We start from the raw sequence: 19,656 nt of genomic DNA on the forward strand, positions 1-19,656 counted from the left end.
ATGGATGAATCGGAAAATACTATGCATTTCATTGGAACCTGCCCAATATTCAAAACACACAGAAGGAAATTTCTTGGCAGCGGCATCCTTTCTCATTCTCTACTTCTCAACGTTCTTAATGGATACTGCTGCTCAAACTTATATAACTTCTTAAAGCGTCAATTAAATATCGCAATCTAATTATAAATGTATATTCTTCACATATGTATGTAATTTACTTTCTAGGCTTATATACTTTTAAATTTCCTTTTGAACCTGACAGGCAACTTACAGTTATTGTCAAAACTAATTTTAAACCAGCAATAATAATTTTTTGTAAAATCTTTTTGAAAATAAAATTATATACCTATCTATATATCTCTATCTACACAGATTTTCTTCTGTCAGTTATTAATTATTGCTCTTCCATCTTTACTTCATATTTTGTGATATACTTCATTTTTGTTTATAACAGCTGAGAACAATTGAACTTAAAAATGCACTCTTATCTTGCAATCCAAGCGCAAATTCTTATTCCTATTAATATTTTTAATAAAATATTGGTCATTATCAAAAAAAAATATGTTCTTCTTGTATCTTCTATGTATCTTAGACTATGTGTTGACTCATGATTTTCCACCATATAGCAGGACGAGGATGATGAGAGTCTTAGTGACTTTACTACACAATTACTTTCTTAGCCAAAAGAAACAGTGGTTACCAAGGGAGATTCTTTGTTTGATCTTAGCGCTGGCGCTGAGATCAAACTCCTTAATCAACTCAAAGTTACGTGTGTCGATGGTGACGTTTTGACCAAGATGTGGTGTAGATCCTTTCTTGATGACTGCATGTTATTTGTTTTGTCTTCATTATTCTTCATAGTTTTGACGAGGGAGCTCTGCACTATTCTTTCAAAAAAGATGTTAAAGAAATCGCATGACAGACAGCGCATCACCTTGTGTAAAGTCTTTTTTAACACCGAAAGGTTCGGTCAACTTGTGTCCAATCTGTATGGAGCACCGTGATGGGTGAATTCTCCATGCTCATCCTGCATAAAAGTAGATTGTTGGTGTCGATTTGATGTTCTTGTGTTTTTTCCACAATCGGCCGTAATTTTGACGTTTGGTCGCCTGAGAACTTTCCTGGTCTAAACCCACACTGATAAGGACCTATCAGATTATGGTGATAATCTTCAGATGTTCGCTTATTACGGCAAAGAAGATTTTGTAAGCGATGTTAGGTAGACTGATTTCTCTATAGTTTCTTGCAGTTTTCTCGTCAGTATGGGGCAAAAAACACTAAGATTTCATTTATCAGGCTTGTTTTTTTCCGGCCATGACTCTTAGATAACTTAATTTCCAGCTGCTTTGAAGGGCTCGGTATTAAAGCCATCTGCTCCTGCGGTAGATTGTCTGACCTGTCTAGCTGCGTAATTCGGTATTTCGTCACTGTTATAGATTCTGCAAACGCAATAAAGATTTTTTTTCTTAAAATTGCTGACAGTGCAAACGTTCAAGAAGTATAGAATTTTTGATTCTCTATTTTATAATTGTATTGACGATTTAATTGAAAATTGGTTCACCGGTGAACAGTGACCGTTATCGTTAATTGTTAATTTTTCAAAATAAATGAGGTCTTAAACATAAACATAGACAAAATTTGCAGTTACGGAGTTATATGTGAACAATTAAATTTCGGCTTTTTCTTATCGCCATATTTTGTTATTTGTTGCTTGTTAGAAAAATATGTTAACCCTTTTTTAAGACTATCACATAATTAACAAAAAAGGTTTTAAATATACATATTTCAACAACAATATCATTTGAGATAAAGGGTTGGTTTCTAATAAAGAAAAAAATTCTTCGGTACCGTTTATGTAAAATATCTGAAAACTAATTTTTTTAACATCTTACATTTTTTAAAACCGCTGTAACTTCTATATGCTTGCTCGTTTACCTAAACTTTCTTATAGTACATATTATAGTCTACAAAATCTTGATCGACATCTTTCTTAAGCATTTTTGGTTAAAAAGTCCTTGAAACATAAATATTCAAAAAAAAACCATAACGTTTTGTCACTTGATATTAATGTTCTTGTCAATACCTGGTGCCTGATGTCATAGATGCATTAATTATTCCAAAGTTTAAATAACTGTATATATATTTTGGAAATTACTTCTCTGATGAAAATCTTATGACCATAAAATATAAATTTTTTTTACGAAGCAAATAATGTTCCAGACTAAACCAAAATGTATGTATTATTATAAAACTTTTTAAGAGTAGTTCTTTAATGGAAATCATGGGGGTTTACTTTTATTACATTATAAAACAATGCCAATATAATTGTTGACATTTGTTTCTTTTTAAAGCTTTCGTATGCTTAAATATTTATTGTTGTTGAAATCCCGATGCATGAATGCTATATTTTTAAAGAAGACAAAAGAATTCAATTAATTATTATTTTAGTTTGTACCTGTGTTGTGCATAAACGATGCCATGGTTCTGTTGTTACGAAATGTCCTGGAATGCGAGAAGAAGTATGTACTTGTGTTATTAATGTTAAAATGTATTATTGTTTCGTTTTTTTTTTTTCTATAGCAAAGCCAAGCCGAATCTATTCCAGCTGGTCAAAGGTTTAATGTAAATGTTCCTCATCGCTTTGTCGTTCACAGCTACAAAAGATTTACTTTTTGTGACCATTGTGGTTCATTATTATATGGTTTAATAAAACAGGGCCTTCAATGTGAAGCTTGTTATATGAATGTTCATAAGCGTTGCCAAAAGAATGTCGCAAATACATGCGGAGTTAACACCAAGTATATGGCAGAAATATTAAATTCACTAGGCATTTCACCGGATAAACAGTCACAACCTCGTCGGTCAAGGGTAAATAACAAAATATATCTTAATTCTTACAATTTTACCTTTAAACATTTCTAAGTATTTAAATTTGCCTGTCGGGGAAGAACAGTATTCAGCTGAACGAAAAGATATTGTAGAAGGCGAACCATCGCTACGTGGAAGTAATCCACAAACCCAACAACAAAATTTGAATCTGTATCAGTATTCTGAAAATCGCTCTGGTAAATTAACACTTCAGGATTTTAATTTTATAAAAGTACTAGGGAAAGGTTCTTTTGGAAAAGTAATGTTGGCAGAAAAGAAAGGTACAGAGGAAATATACGCTATAAAGGTATTAAAAAAAGATGCAATTATACAAGATGACGATGTCGACTGTACAATGACTGAGAAACGTATATTGGCGTTGGCAGCTAAGCACCCATTTTTAACAGCTTTGCACTCATGTTTTCAAACACCTGTAATTTTCTAATCTCAAACAATTAAATTGCATTTTTTTAATATAAAGATATTTTTAGGAACGGTTATTTTTTGTGATGGAATACGTCAATGGAGGGGACTTAATGTTTCAAATTCAAAAAGCCCGACGCTTTGAAGCTGCGCGTGCTGCGTTTTATGCTGCTGAGGTAACATTAGCCTTACAGTTTCTTCACTCCCACGGAGTGATCTACCGTGACCTTAAGTTGGATAACATTTTGCTAGATCAAGACGGTCACTGCAAACTTGCAGATTTTGGAATGTGCAAAGTAACTAACTTATTAGAATATGTATACTAAACTGGTTATGGTAAAACAAGCCACTAGTTTGAAGTAAGAGTTTAGTAAATATCCAACAATTTTACCAACATTTAAAATTTAGAGGTCAATCATGGTCTTTTTCTATTTTCATTTGAGAACTTTGTATGTTTTTGCTTCTATTGTTTCTTAATTTAAAACTTGTAACATTTAAATAATAATTTAACTTTGTTTTTACATAACTCTTCCTTGAAGCTTGTGGCATTACATTATGCACATTAGTTTCTTCTTGAATCAGTGTAATGTACACAATAACGTGGAAATTTGTTTAAAATTATAATCAACTACAGGAAGGAGTATTGAACGGGGAACTTACTTCAACATTTTGTGGTACTCCTGATTACATTGCTCCTGAAATATTGAAGGAACAGGAGTATGGTGCGTCCGTAGATTGGTGGGCACTTGGTGTTCTTATGTACGAAATGATGGCTGGACAGCCACCATTTGAAGCTGATAATGAGGACGAACTTTTTGATTCCATACTGCATGACGATGTTTTATATCCTGTTTGGCTATCCCGTGAAGCTGTTTCTATATTAAAAGGTATGATAATGGTTTGCAAATGTAAAACTATTAAGATTAATCTTAATAAACTACAACATTTTTAATTAAAATGCTAGGGTGCAGAAATATTGCAGTTTTCACAAAAGCGAGCTAATGTGCGAAAACAAACTTTTGAGGAAAGCTCTTTAAGAATTACACTTCTTTACATTTTTTAAAATGGTTAATTTTTTTAAAGTTATTATACTATGAGTTATTTTTTTGGATGATATTAAAGGTGCAGGTAGCTTTAGTAAAGTTGATTACATAAACATTATAGCGAAAAGTGTAATCGGCAAAGGTCACAAAAAACCCGTTTTTATTAGAAACTGCTTGAGATGATCGCATTCGAAAGTCCTTGACTTCAAGAGTTCGAATATGCACATGCAAGACTTTGTTCTCCAGCGAAAATGAAAGCCTTAATGAGATTTTCAAGAAATTTTGTTCAACTATCAACACTCTCCTACCTCTAGATCACTACATTTTATTTACCAAACCAAAAAATAATTTATTATTTGTCACATACTGCAAGAAAGTAAAGTTAGTGAATTTTACGAATCAACGCCTAGTACAGCCGCAGTTAATGATCTTTTCTTTGTAAATAAAAACTCTATTGTCTCACAATACTAAATCATATTAGGGGAATTCACGATCTAGTGCATTTAGTCTGGGAATTGCATTTGAGTGTAAATATATGCACAACATAGTGAACGCTCGAAAAGCAAATAGAAAAGCAAGGTGTTCTTGCAACGAATTTTGACAGTTGTTTTTATAATAAAGTTGTGCTGTTGGTAGCTAGAAAAAAACAGCAAATACTTGTAAACAAATGTTAAATATTGTTGATTTATATTACCTCCAAGTCCGGATTATCCCGTATATAGTTTAAAACTATTTTAATTTCGTCAATTGACCACTTTTTATTCGGTTTTTCTCTTTTTTATTTATTTTAATTAGATCATCCATGTTAATTATTTAAATATCAGCTGATTTATTGCTGTCAAAACAGTGTTGCTCATGCTTGTACATTTGTATACTTTAGGGTTTCAGCGAAGTAAATTTGCACTAGTAAAGCATGCGCATATTCATATATTTTGTTAGTGTAGAGCATCTGTATGCACAAAACATATGCACATGCACTGATGCAAGACCATTTACACCCGATCGTGAATTCCCCTATTGTCTTTTGAAAAGCTAATGATATGCGTAGGAGAATGCAAATGCACTCTGCTTCTATTTAAAAGGCCTGCACGAGTTTTTTTTCTGAAAGTATGCTGATAAGAACCTTCCCTGTTAATATTAATGGGCATTGTGTTAAAGCACATAATGTAAAAATGTAGAAATAATTATGACACCTGAATCATGGTTGAATGAAGATATTATACGGTGGCTCTAACGCATAATCGGACAGTAGTTTCATTTATATGAAATGGGCTGTAATTTAAGAAAAAAAAACGTTATATGTATATGTTTTTCGTTCTTATTTAAAACACTTACTTACCCAAAAAACAACAAAAAAAAACTAAATATTTTCAAATGATAAATTCTAATTCAATTAAAAAAAAAAAACAGTTTTTAAAATTCAACAAATAATCTTTAAAACAGTAAAAATCTATCATCTAGTATTTGGTAGAAAAACTTTACAATCCAGAACGACTAGAAGGCGGTTTGGGATGGATTTAACTAAATTTTGGCACACCTTAGGCTCAATAGAGTTCCAAGCTTCAATAAAAGCCTCCTTAAGCTGATTTAAAGAGTTAAATTTCTGTTTGTACACTCTCCTGGCCAATTTTCCCATAGATGTTCAATTAATTGAGGTCCCGGCTCTGTGCTGGTGTATTTGCGATTCCCAGTTTTTCGGCACTCTACTTCACATTTATTATTATTATTTTTATCATTATTATTATTATTATTATTATTATTATTATTATTATTATTATTATTATTATTATTATTTTTATTATTATTATTATTATTATTATTATTATTATTATTATTATTATAATTATTATTATTGTTATTATTAATATTATTAATATTATTATTATTATTATTATTATTATTATTATTATTATTATTATTATTATTATTATCATTATTACTATTATTATTATTATTATTATTATTATTATTATTATTATTATTATTATTATTATTATTATTATTATTATTATTATTATTATTATTATTATTATTATTATTATTATTATTATTAGTATTATTATTATTATTATTATTATTATTATTATTATTATTATTATTATTATTATCATTATTATTATTATTATTATTATTATTATTATTATTATTATTATTATTATTATTATTATTATTATTATTATAATTATTATTATTATTATTGTTATTATTAATATTATTAATATTATTATTATTATTATTATTATTATTATTATTATTATTATTATTATTATTATTATTATTATTATTATTATTATTATTATTATTATTATTATTATTATTATTATTATTATTATTATTTTTATTATTATTATTATTATAATTATAATTATTACTATTATTATTATTATTATTATTATTATTATTATTATTATTATTATTATTATTATTAATATTATTATTATTATTATTATTATTATTATTATTATTATTATTATTATTATTATTATTATTATTATTATTATTATTATTATTATTATTATTATTATTATTATAATTATTATTATTATTATTATTATTATTATTATTATTAATATTATTAATATTATTATTATTATTATTATTATTATTATTATTATTATTATTATTATTATTATCATTATTATTATTATTATTATTATTATTATAATTATTATTATTATTATTATTATTATTATTATTATTATTATTATTATTATTATTATTATTATTATTATTATTATTATTATTATTATTACTATTATTTTATTATTACTATTATTATAATTTTTGTTATAATAATTATGAATATTATTTATTTTATTCAGGGAAACCTTAACTAGTGCCTGATCAGGGATAGAATAAGTTTTTTTCCTTTGCTTCCTTCGATAGTTTTAATAAATTCGTACGCTCAATTATAGCGCGAAAGTTATTGTTCCCATAAGAATTCTATTCCAAAAGATTGTAATCTATATACCACATCCATCATACCCATGGGAACATGGTGCAGATAGAAATATACTAAAGGACAGATCTGTGATGTGAAATCGTTACACGGGTAGGTTGCTTGCGATCTTAAAATCTTGCGACTAAATGGGACTACCACGATCGTTCCTTATCCTTAATATACGTAATGTGACGTGATTAATCTTTATTTTCTATTTTTTCTTTTCGTAGTCATTCAACAATTTTTTTCATTAAATTAATCAATGAATTTAAAAAAGTAAGCAATTTGGGACTCTTTTTAAACAATTATAACAAATAAAAAACAAAATCAAAGAACAATAGCGTAAAACTAAAAAAAAGGTGTTTGCGTAAGGAAACATAAAAACAAATATTTTGTAAAGTTAATGTTTTTTTATTTATATGGATGATATTATAATATTCTAACAAAATTTCATTGAGCATACTCAAAATCTACGAAAAGTTTTTGAAGCACTAAGAAATGCTTATTTAAAAATTCAAATAGAAAAAAGCAAATTTCTTAAAGAAGAAGTAGAGTTCCTTTGTCACGTTGTGATTTGAGATGGTATTAAGCCAAATCCACACACATTGTTAAAGTAACAAAATCAATGACCGAGAAATTAAAGAAAGGTCGGAGAATTGATATTAATAATAAAAATTATGCAAAATGCTTTACTGAACCAATACTAGCATACCCAGACTTTACCAAACAATTCTTAATAACTACAGATGCATCAAATTATGCAATAGAAACTTTGTTATCTCAAATTCAAGAAGGATAAGAACATCCTTTATTTTACGCAAGTCGAACATTGAACGATCACGAAAAAAATTATTCAACAATAGAAATAGAACTACTAGCCATAGTTTTGGCGAAGAAATATTTTCGGCCATACCTTTACGGTACAAAATGTAAAACCCAAATCATAAACCTAATGAACATAAAAGAGCGTAATAGTAGACCTGTAAGATGGAAACTACAAATGAAGGAATTCCACTACGAAATAAATTACAAACCAGGGAAAATTAATAGTAACGCAGACGCTTTAAGTTTAATAAAAAAAAATTAGGTGGGTCCACAGTCCATGAAGAACCAGGGCCTAGTGCCTTACAACTCTCAACCATTCCTGAGTGGGAGTACTGCTATCAGGTATGGAGGGGACCTAAAGTTTATATGCCGAATCCAAACGGCTGATTTGAGAAAGCACTTTTTTATGACAAGTATTACTCTTGGAGAATTCGTCAATTCTTCGCAAGAGGCACTACCCGTAAAAAAAAACTTTAGGTTATCCAAAAATCAATTTATTATAGAGAAACTTAGAAGTGGAGCTAATCAAATTAGGACTAAAATATTTGTAACAAAATTATGAAGACAATAAAGAATACAAATTTTACAGAAATAGATATCATTCAAATTATAAAAAATCATTTTAACGCTAAAAGCACTAATGCTATATACGTGGAAGATCTCCAATTATACCTTCAAATACAAGATGTGTTTAAAAACCTTTCCCATAGATCAAAAATGTTTAAAATATTAAGGTGTACAAGAATTTTAAAAGATATAGAAAATGAGCAAGAGAAAGATGAAATCATTGTAAATTTGCATAGGGAAAACAATCATAGAGGCATAACAGAATCCTTTGAACGTATTAAACGTGAGTGTTTCATTCCAAATATAAAAGAAAAACTAAGAAGGTACATAAATAATTGCGAAATATGCCAAGTCGAAAAATATGAGAGGCACCCTTCAAAACCAAATTTGAAAGCACAGAATCACCAAAAAATGCTTTATATCTTTCACGTAGATTTTTCTTTTTGCAAAAAGGTAAACCCATAATAACAATTATTGATATATACAGTCGATTCGCACAAGCATACAAACTTCAATCTAGAAATTCAATACATTTAAAAGACGCTATCCTCAAATACATAATACGTTCGGCAAACCAAACCTAATGGTTATAGATCAGGAAAAAGCAGCAACTTCAATAGATTTTCAGAAATTTTTAAGAAATGAAAGAATAAATTTGCATTTCACAACAATAAGAATAAGAAACTCAAACTCAAATTCTCCAGTAGAAAGATTCCATTCAACACTTTTAAAACATTGAAAAAATTAAGAATATTAAAAAATCATAATAATATCACATCAGATGAAGCGTTACCAACTCAATTTGTAGAGCAAAAAAATATACACCGTTTCAATTATTTTATGCGAGAATACCAGAAGCATTAGAAGAAAAAGCTTACTAAGACACATGTAAAAAGAAGAATAAACAAAATATAAACAGAAATGATTCTAATGAATACAAAGAAAAAGACAGATTGTATCATAAAATAATATACTCAAGAAATCTACAACAAAGATTTAAAAAATATTATACACAGAGAAATAAGAAACAGTTTTTGCCACTTACTCGTATAATAAACAATACCATAAATGCAAAATAAAAAGACCTCGAAAATTTCAGGAACAAGATGGAAGCGCTTAAAACAACGCTTATACTGTTTTTGACGTTAAGGACAATATAAGGACAAGGACTTGACACACTTAGTTATGGACAAACTGGACAAAGACTAGAAGTAATTGACTTAAACTACAGAGAGGGATATATTTTAATTAGAGACCAGGAATTACAAGTTATTACAAATTATAAACGGTGATTTTTTAAGAGCTTGAGAACTTTAAAAAAAAAAACGCATTAAATTTGCAAAATCTCATCGATTCTTTATTTGAAACGTTAGATTGGTCCATGACATTTACTTTTTGAAGATAATTTCATTTAAATGTTGACCGCGGCTGCGTCTTAGGTGGTCCATTCGGAAAGTCCAATTTTGGGTAACTTTTTCGACCATTTCGGCCGGAATAGCCCGAATTTCTTCGGAAATGTTGTCTTCCAAAGCTGGAATAGTTGCTGGCTTATTTGTGTAGACTTTAGACTTGACGTAGCCCCACAAAAAATAGTCTAAAGGCGTCAAATTGCATGATCTTGGTGGCCAACTTACCGGTCCATTCCTTGAGATGAATTGTTCTCCGAAGTTTTGTGTGGCATGTAGCGCCATCTTGTTGAAACCACATGTCAACCAAGTTCAGTTCTTCCATTTTTGGCAACAAAAAGTTTGTTAGCATTGAACGATAGCGATCGCCATTCACCGTTACGTTGCGTCCAACAGCATCTTTGAAAAAATACGGTCCAATGATTCCACCAGCGTACAAACCACACCAAACAGTGCATTTTTCGGGATGCATGGGCAGTTCTTGAACGGCTTCTGGTTGCTCTTCACTCCAAATGCGGCAATTTTGCTTATTTACGTAGCCATTCAACCAGAAATGAGCCTCATCGCTGAACAAAATTTGTCGATAAAAAGCGAATTTTCTGCCAACTTTTCTAGGGCCCATTCACTGAAAATTCGACGTTGTGGCTTCAGTTCTTGCACGAGCTGTATTTTATACGGTTTTACACCAAGATCTTTGCGTAAAATCTTCCATGTGGTCGAATAACACAAACCCAATTGAAACAGACGCAATATTCTCTTCTATACGCACTGTACGCATTCGTGTGGTTGGATTAATGTCCAATAAAGTAAACTGAGTGCGAAACTTGGTCACAATCGCATTAATTGTTTGCTCACTTGGTCGATTTTGTAGACCATAAATCGGACGTAAAGCGCGAAACACATTTCGAACCGAACACTGATTTTGGTAATAAAATTCAATGATTTGCAAGCGTTGCTCGTTAGTAAGTCTATTCATGATGAAATGTCAAAGCATACTGAGCATCTTTCTCCTTGAAACCATGTCTGAAATCCCGCGTGATCTGTCAAATACTAATGCATGAAAATCCTAACCTCAAAAAAATCACTCTTTAGGAAAATCTTACACATAATTGATACCAACAATCGGGGAGAGAATTTAGTCATAATCAAACAGAACATTTTTAACTTGAGTTACTCAGATCATTTTCCAACAATGTTACACAGTTTAAGTTCGTTAGAAAAAGAAATTCACAACTTAAAACCACATAATAGAAGAGAAGACGTTTATTGAATATAGTAGGAAAAGGACTTAAATGGATTGCAGGAACAATGGACTCAGACGACGAGTTAGAAATAAAAGAAAATTAGAAGTTAATGAAGCAAATAATAAAAATGCTATAAAAGATCTAAATGATCAGCTAAAATAAATAAGAAACTAACTAATGCAATGAAATCGATAACAGACCACATAAATAGACAACAAAACTTAATTAATGATCAAATTTCAAATATATTGCTACAGTAGAATCAGACTTAAATGAGATCGATCACATTTAACACGTATTTCAAATTCAATACGAAATCCAACTGTTAAGAGAGCAGATTAAGAGGGTAAAAGAAAAACTGATGTTATGTAGATTAAACATTTTAGCCAGAGACGTTTTCTCAGCCGAAGATAATATTACTATTGAGGATTTAATGTCGATTAAAAGTTCAGCATTATTATATAAAAATAAAATATTATTTGTTGTATTAATTCCAAACTATTCTAAGGAAATATATAATGAGGCCTTTATTGAGCCAATACCAAATAAAGAATATTTAGAATTAGATTCAAAATATTATACTGTAATATTAAGTACAAATAAAAGCAATTAACAAATAACGTAATTATTGTAAAAAATATAGAAAGAACTAAAATTAAGCATAATTGTAATCAATGTAAAAATAATTTAACAGGACATAATCTAAAAATTTTTGAAAATTGTAAAATAAAAATTAATGACATAAGTTATGAAACTGTAACCATCAATGAAAATTTTGTAATACCTTATTTTAACGAAATTAAAATCGGAAATATTTTAATTAACATATTATATTATTATATATGCATATTAAAAACATACAAAATAGACAAATCATTGAAAAAATGAGGTACTCTCATTCTCTTACTAGAAATATTTCATTCAGCACAATAGCCTTATTAACACTTGTAATTTTAATAATAATGTTCATCATTTGGAATTAAAAACTCTTATTAATTAATGTTAAGAAGGGGGAGTTATATCACAGACATACACCACTACCATACCTGAAATATCATTTAACGTAATGGACGGATATAGCTATCGAGCTATCTGCTCCGTCCAATATAAAAAATCATTTCTGTCCATGGCCATTGACAAAAATCTTTGACAGATAAAAATTATTCCCAGCGGGCAACACAAACAATTACTCACTGTAAACATAAATGTGCTGACTCGCACATCTTATCGATTGTGTCACCATTATTCCCGTTAGATCATGTACTGATCGTATTTCAGAATATTGGAATGGGGATGATCGGTTGGTTATAAATAAACCTGTTACAATCGATGAGTTCTCTATTTCATTTTATCACTTCGTATAAACCCATGGTTTCCCCTGACCCACGGTAATGGACCAGAAGCTTTAAATAAATTCATATCTTAACTTACAATAATAGATTGTCCCCGAATAAAAAAATTGAATTTTAAATACAGGTTTTAAATATAAAAAATCATGTTGTGTTTAATTAAAACTTCTAAGTCGATGGGAGTATATATGTTTTTACCTTAGCAGGTAATAAAACACATAATTATATATATATATATTATATACGTATACATAAATTCATTCTTCATTATGTATCTAACAGAAACCAACAAACTAAGCACTTGTACTATTCAGTACAAGAGGCATGACAAACACAAACATTATATGGTGTGATTTATCCCGAGTTTAAAGTAAATTTAACTTCTTGTTAAAGATTGTATAATTTATACATGCATACATGTGTTTTTTTCCGTTTTATACAGTGATTCTGAATACTAGATCTTTTGGAGTTAAAGCCAACCTCTTAAAAATTATTAAGTACCAACAACCTTTACATATCGAAATTTGGGATTCTAACTAAATATTGGAATTAAGGCAAAATGCAAAAACAAGTATTTTTTGTATTACAAAATTTAATTTAAATTGAAATTTCAGTTCTCGGTTCAATTTATTGGACGAAACCGCATTTAAAATAAAAAAATAATATATCTGCTACTAAATATATACCTCTTTTGAAAACCGTTATTGCTTGGCATATATATATATATATCTTTTTTAACGTAAAATATTGTTAATTTTGGTAAGACTAATCGATTTATTTTGTAAAAAGGATATAATTTTTTTCAATTTTTTAATTTGATGTAATTTTTTTTTAGGATTCCTAACGAAAAACCCAGCCCAACGTTTAGGATGCTCGGGAGATGAGAATGAGATACAAAAGCATCCATTTTTTGGAAAGTTAGAATGGAATGAACTTGGGAATCGCAATATTAAACCACCTTTCAGACCAAAAATGGTAAATACATTTTAATTATAAATATTTTTAACTTATATTGATTTAAGGGTGTTTTTTGCGATTACTTTTGGGATTACAATGCTGAATTTTTTTGGAAATGTCTCTTAAGACTCTGCGCTAAATGATATATTAGAATCTCAAATATTCTAATGAAGCAAATAAACGTGAAATAAATTCAAAACGACAGAGTTAGGTACTCTGACTTCAATATTTTAACAAAATAGGAATTACAAAAAAATAAATGAAGAAGTTTGAATTAAATTCGATTAGAGTATTATGCAAAACGTTAGAAACCATTTCCTTTGTACACATTACATTGGTCACGGCATCTGATTTTAAACGGCTGGACCGATTTCGCTATATTTTTTTTGTTGTGTTTGTTATTCTCAGCAAAATTTTTAATTGACAAAAAATACTAAGCCAATGAAAGAACATTTTAGTGCTACACAACAAGGGTGACAAAGATATCTAGAGCTATAGACCAATCACTTTAATATTGACAATTTATACAAATTTTGTCTAATTAGTTTTATAAAAACGGACAAAATTGGACGAAAATATATCATTAATTCGAAAATTAGACCACCTCTCTTTTGAAGACATTTTTCATATGCTTAACTTTACCGATATTTTTGCAATAAACACATGGGGAGAAAGACTGAGATTTGCAGATGACATTGTTTTGCATTTCAAAACAACAGAAGACAAGGAACAATTGTTAAACAAAGTTTGCACTTACGTTTGTACAACGAACAGTTAGAAGGAATTTTGGAATCTTAAACGTTTTTTGGACTCAAAGGTCGTTATACTTCCTGTCATGACATACATATTACAATCAACTCACATCAAATTAACTGTGTCAAGTTACAATGGAATAACCATTACTTTAGGTAATATAAGGAAAGCTCAAACAATAAGTAACAAAAAATATCAAAAGAAGTACAAAGGCGAAGACGTTTTGATTTCACGGATTTCTTTGATTCCGAACGACATAACAGATAAATAAATATTTTGTTTATGAAATATTTAGTAAGTTATTTTTTTTATAAAATTATACAATCTAAAAAATAAATAAAAGTTGAAGGTAAATGTTTAAAACTTCGAAAACTTTCTCCTCGCCAAAAACAAATTTAGATTTTACCTAAACGGTAAACGGAAAATGGATCAAATTAAAGTTTCTTATTTATTTTATTTTTTTAGATTCAGTATAATAACAACAAGCCTGGTTTTTTTTTTTCAAAATTGTATTTTTATGTCATGGAGTCATTTACATTTTGTTCGAGTTTATAGTAACTTTTTATTACTAAAACACGATCTACATCAATTTTTTAAATTAAATTTCAATTAAATCAAATTAAATTAAATTCAATTAAACTAAACTAAACTAAACTAAACTAAACTAAACTAAACTAAACTAAACTAAACTAAACTAAACTAAATTAAACTAAATTAAATTAAATTAAATTAAATTAAATTAAATTAAATAAATTAAATTAGATTAAAATAAATTAAATTAAATTAAATTAAATTAAATTAAATCAAATCAAATTAAATTAAATTAAATTAAATTAAATTAAATTAAATTAAATTAAATTAAATTAAATTAAATTAAATTAAATTAAATTAAATTAAATTAAATTAAATTAAGTTAAACTAAATTAAATTAAATTAAATTAAATTAAATTGAATTAAAGTAAATTAAATTAAATTGAACTAAATTAAATTAAATTAAATTAAATTAAATTAAATTAAATTAAATTAAATTAAATTAAATTAAATTAAATTAAATTAAATTAAATTAAATTAAATTAAATTAAATTAAATTAAATTAAATTAAATTAAATTAAATTAAATTAAATTAAATTAAATTGAATTGAATTTAATTTAAATTCAATTAATTAAAGTTAAGTAAATTTAATTAATTAAAGTAAATTTAATTCAATTTAATAAAATTGAATTATATTAAATTAAATTAAATTAAATTAAATTAAATTAAATTAAATTAAATTAAATTAAATTAAATTAAATTAAATTAAATTAAATTAAATTAAATTAAATTAAATTAAATTAAATTAAATTAAATTAAATTAAATTAAATTAAATTAAATTAAATTAAACTAAATTAAATTAAATTAAATTAAATTAAATCAAATTAAATTAAAATAAATTATATTAAATTAAATTAAACTGAATTAAATTAGAAGTTCATTAATTTTTAATCCTTTATATCAGTGATATTTTGGATTGATATAAAATGACTTAAGGTTTACTCTTAAAATTGAAGATCACCAAATTAAACTAGCCAACAATTTAGAAAATTAAATTTGTATGTTCAAGTTTAAATAAAACAATTTTTTTTGCAGAAAAATCCACGTGACGCCAATAATTTCGATACGGAATTCACTAAAGAAGAACCTATTCTAACACATGTGGCCAAAGATGTCATACGTTGCATTAATCAAGAAGAATTTGTTGGGTTTTCCTTTGTCAATCCAGATTTTGGACCAGAACGGATAGTCTTTTAAGTAATTACTATTTAAATATGACAAATTGTTTTGTGCGAACTTAAATGTATATGAAGTAGTGGAACTACTATTTTTAATCAGGATACGCACAATAAATAATCCTTGTATTTGAATCGAGGAAAATACATGTTGTTTTCTTGTTCTATCTAATACCACGAAAATAAGACAATTTCTTCAAACATTTACTACAAAACATAAAACTCGGTGGAGAGCTTTCAAATTTAATAAGATAAGATTAGGATTTTTATTTATTTATTTATTTCTCATGAATTTAAATTTTGCTTAATAATTCAGATTTAAAACTCATATATTATGTTGATATTAAATCTGTATTCATATATTAAAATAACATACAGGATTATATTTATTATTTTCAAGCAAGTAACAACAAAGAGTGTTTTAGGTGTGGGCGGGTAAGTCATTTAGGTGATACTAAATATTCTGCTTAGCAAAGAACACAAAATTTTCAGGGCGTATGCAAGAAATCAAGCGTTTTAAATAAAGAGGTCCGTAAAGCTGGAAACACCACAATCGAATTTCGAAATTTTAATGATGGGGTGATTTAGGGCTATTTTTGGGCTAATTTAGTGCTCTAATCCCGACTTGGTTCAAAAATCCCTTCCCCCTCAAACTTGTGGTGTTCCCAGCTTGACGTCAAGCTGGAAACACCACACCTTTAGGTTCATAATTTCAAAAAACTGATGATGAGGGAATTTAGGGCTCTTTTTGGGCTCCTAAGTTAGCGAAACTCCAAATTAGTATCTCCACCCCTTACCCCCTAAAATGACTCGCAAAGTTGAAGTTTGTGGAGACTTTCTAAACCAAACAAAATTTAAAAAAACTAATGATGGGGTCGTTAAGTGCTATTTTTGGGCTCCTTAGTTCGCGGAACTCCAATTTGTTTTTTTAAGCCCATATCCCCAAACTTAAGTCTCAAAGCTTAAACTTTTGGAGACTTTCTTAACCAAACACAATTTTAAAAATCTAATGAATGGGTAATGTAGGGCTCCTTTTGTGCTAATTTAGTGCTCTTATCCCGAGTTGGTTCAAAAATCCCTTCGCCCTAAAAATTAATTTCAAAAGTTCAAACATTTTTTATTGCATTACCCTGACGAAATTTGAACAATTTTTAAATTTGAAACTCAAAACAAAATTTCTGTGGAGAAATTCTGTACCCGACGTTTTGAAAAACAAAATACAAAATAATACCATTCCATTAAAAAAAATACCAGTTTCGTGTTTTTATTCCCACTTGTTTGTGTTTCACAGGGAAAAAATCAATTTGTGATGACGTGATGACGTCACTCTCAGCAAACTCAACTCCACAGGCTTAACTCATTTATATTTACTCTTATTTTATTTTGGAGATTTGTATATCAACCAATTATATTTAAACAAAGCCTTTCAACCAATCAGATCAAGAATTTTTTTTTGAAATCAATGTAACCTTCACCGGAATTCAAAATTTAACTAATCAATTTTGAAAGTACGCATATTGTGATAGGAATTTTGTGCACAATTTACGCATATCTCAATACGCATAAATTCAAAATTGATTAGTTAAATTTTGAATTCCGGTGAAGGTTACATTGATTTCAAAAAAAAATTCTTGATCTGATTGGTTGAAAGGCTTTGTTTAAATATAATTGGTTGATATACAAATCTCCAAAATAAAATAAGAGTAAATATAAATGAGTTAAGCCTGTGGAGTTGAGTTTGCTGAGAGTGACGTCATCACGTCATCACAAATTGATTTTTTCCCTGTGAAACACAAACAAGTGGGAATAAAAACACGAAACTGGTATTTTTTTTAATGGAATGGTATTATTTTGTATTTTGTTTTTCAAAACGTCGGGTACAGAATTTCTCCACAGAAATTTTGTTTTGAGTTTCAAATTTAAAAATTGTTCAAATTTCGTCAGGGTAATGCAATAAAAAAATGTTTGAACTTTTGAAATTAATTTTTAGGGCGAAGGGATTTTTGAACCAACTCGGGATAAGAGCACTAAATTAGCACAAAAGGAGCCCTACATTACCCATTCATTAGATTTTTAAAATTGTGTTTGGTTAAGAAAGTCTCCAAAAGTTTAAGCTTTGAGACTTAAGTTTGGGGATATGGGCTTAAAAAAACAAATTGGAGTTCCGCGAACTAAGGAGCCCAAAAATAGCACTTAACGACCCCATCATTAGTTTTTTTAAATTTTGTTTGGTTTAGAAAGTCTCCACAAACTTCAACTTTGCGAGTCATTTTAGGGGGTAAGGGGTGGAGATACTAATTTGGAGTTTCGCTAACTTAGGAGCCCAAAAAGAGCCCTAAATTCCCTCATCATCAGTTTTTTGAAATTATGAACCTAAAGGTGTGGTGTTTCCAGCTTGACGTCAAGCTGGGAACACCACAAGTTTGAGGGGGAAGGGATTTTTGAACCAAGTCGGGATTAGAGCACTAAATTAGCCCAAAAATAGCCCTAAATCACCCCATCATTAAAATTTCGAAATTCGATTGTGGTGTTTCCAGCTTTACGGACCTTAAATAAAGTACATATTTGATGCTCCCATTGGTATTGACAAACATTTCGAGATCATTTCCACATTCTATGTTATAAGGAATGGTAGGCAGTCACTTCTAGGGCGTGAAACAGCGCTCAGGCTAGGCGTTTTAAAGTTAGGAGTAGGACCGAATACAATCGAAGACCTTCGACCTTTTTCAACAATAAAGGATATCCAGATCAGCTTATCTATTGATAGTAATATTAAGCCAATACGACAGCCATGCCGTCGTATTCACTCAGAGTTAGAAGAGAATGTTGAGCAGAAACTTAATGGGAATTAATTAATTAAACGGAAATCTTAGCAGACCCTGAGAAAATAAAAACGGTAATGGAGTTTGGACCACCTAACTTAAAGGAAGAAACAAGGAGCTTTTTGGGGCTGGTCACATACTTAGCAAAGTTTATTCCTGACATGGCAGACGTAACTGAGCCTTTGTGGAGTCTACTGAAAAAAGGTATACAATATGAGTGGGGTGAAAGACAACAAGTGGCATTTGAAAGTCTTAAAAACGTGCTTGCAAAAATTCCAACTTTGTCTTATTTTAACCACAGAAATCGCACTCGCCTAGTAGCAGATGCCAGTCCAGTGGCATAAGGAGCTGCCTTGCTACAGTTTGAAAATGGATCTCCATACGTCATCTTTTTCGTTAGCAAGAGTTTATCTGCAGTAGAAAGACGGCATTCGCAAGCTAAAAAGGAGAGTCTTGAGCCAGTTTGGGCTAAAGGGTGATTTTATTACTATCTTGCTGGCATCGAATTCGAATTGGTTACCGATCACAAACCACTAGAGGCAATTTTCAAACCGGCTTCAAAACCTCCTGCCAGGATTGAGAGGTGAGGCTGGAAAACAAAATATAGCGGATTCGCTTTCACAATTGTGCAAAATTGAAAATGTGTATTCTTTTGAACGTCTTTGGGAAAAAATGTATGCACCATAATTG

General features: G+C 28.8%; 1 protein-coding gene across 3 annotated transcripts in view; it reads left to right on the top strand.

Annotated features, from left to right (window-relative positions):
- LOC129942955 (protein kinase C) overlaps positions 1-16,293 on the top strand; it is a 123,375-nt gene extending 107,082 nt beyond the window's left edge. For 2 of the 3 annotated variants that reach the window (XM_056052130.1, XM_056052132.1), the window contains 7 exons: positions 2,449-2,519; positions 2,581-2,868; positions 2,924-3,301; positions 3,360-3,587; positions 3,926-4,178; positions 13,502-13,641; positions 16,005-16,293. In XM_056052130.1, coding sequence (XP_055908105.1) covers positions 2,449-2,519; positions 2,581-2,868; positions 2,924-3,301; positions 3,360-3,587; positions 3,926-4,178; positions 13,502-13,641; positions 16,005-16,166 — 1,520 coding nt within the window. In that variant the 3' untranslated portion in view covers positions 16,167-16,293. The remainder of the gene's footprint in view (positions 1-2,448; positions 2,520-2,580; positions 2,869-2,923; positions 3,302-3,359; positions 3,588-3,925; positions 4,179-13,501; positions 13,642-16,004) is intronic. The other variant, XM_056052131.1, reaches the window with a different exon arrangement.
- Positions 16,294-19,656: the final 3,363 nt, after the last annotated feature.

This window comes from Eupeodes corollae, chromosome 1 (genome assembly GCF_945859685.1).
Source record: "Eupeodes corollae chromosome 1, idEupCoro1.1, whole genome shotgun sequence".
Taxonomy (NCBI): Eukaryota; Metazoa; Arthropoda; class Insecta; order Diptera; family Syrphidae; genus Eupeodes; species Eupeodes corollae.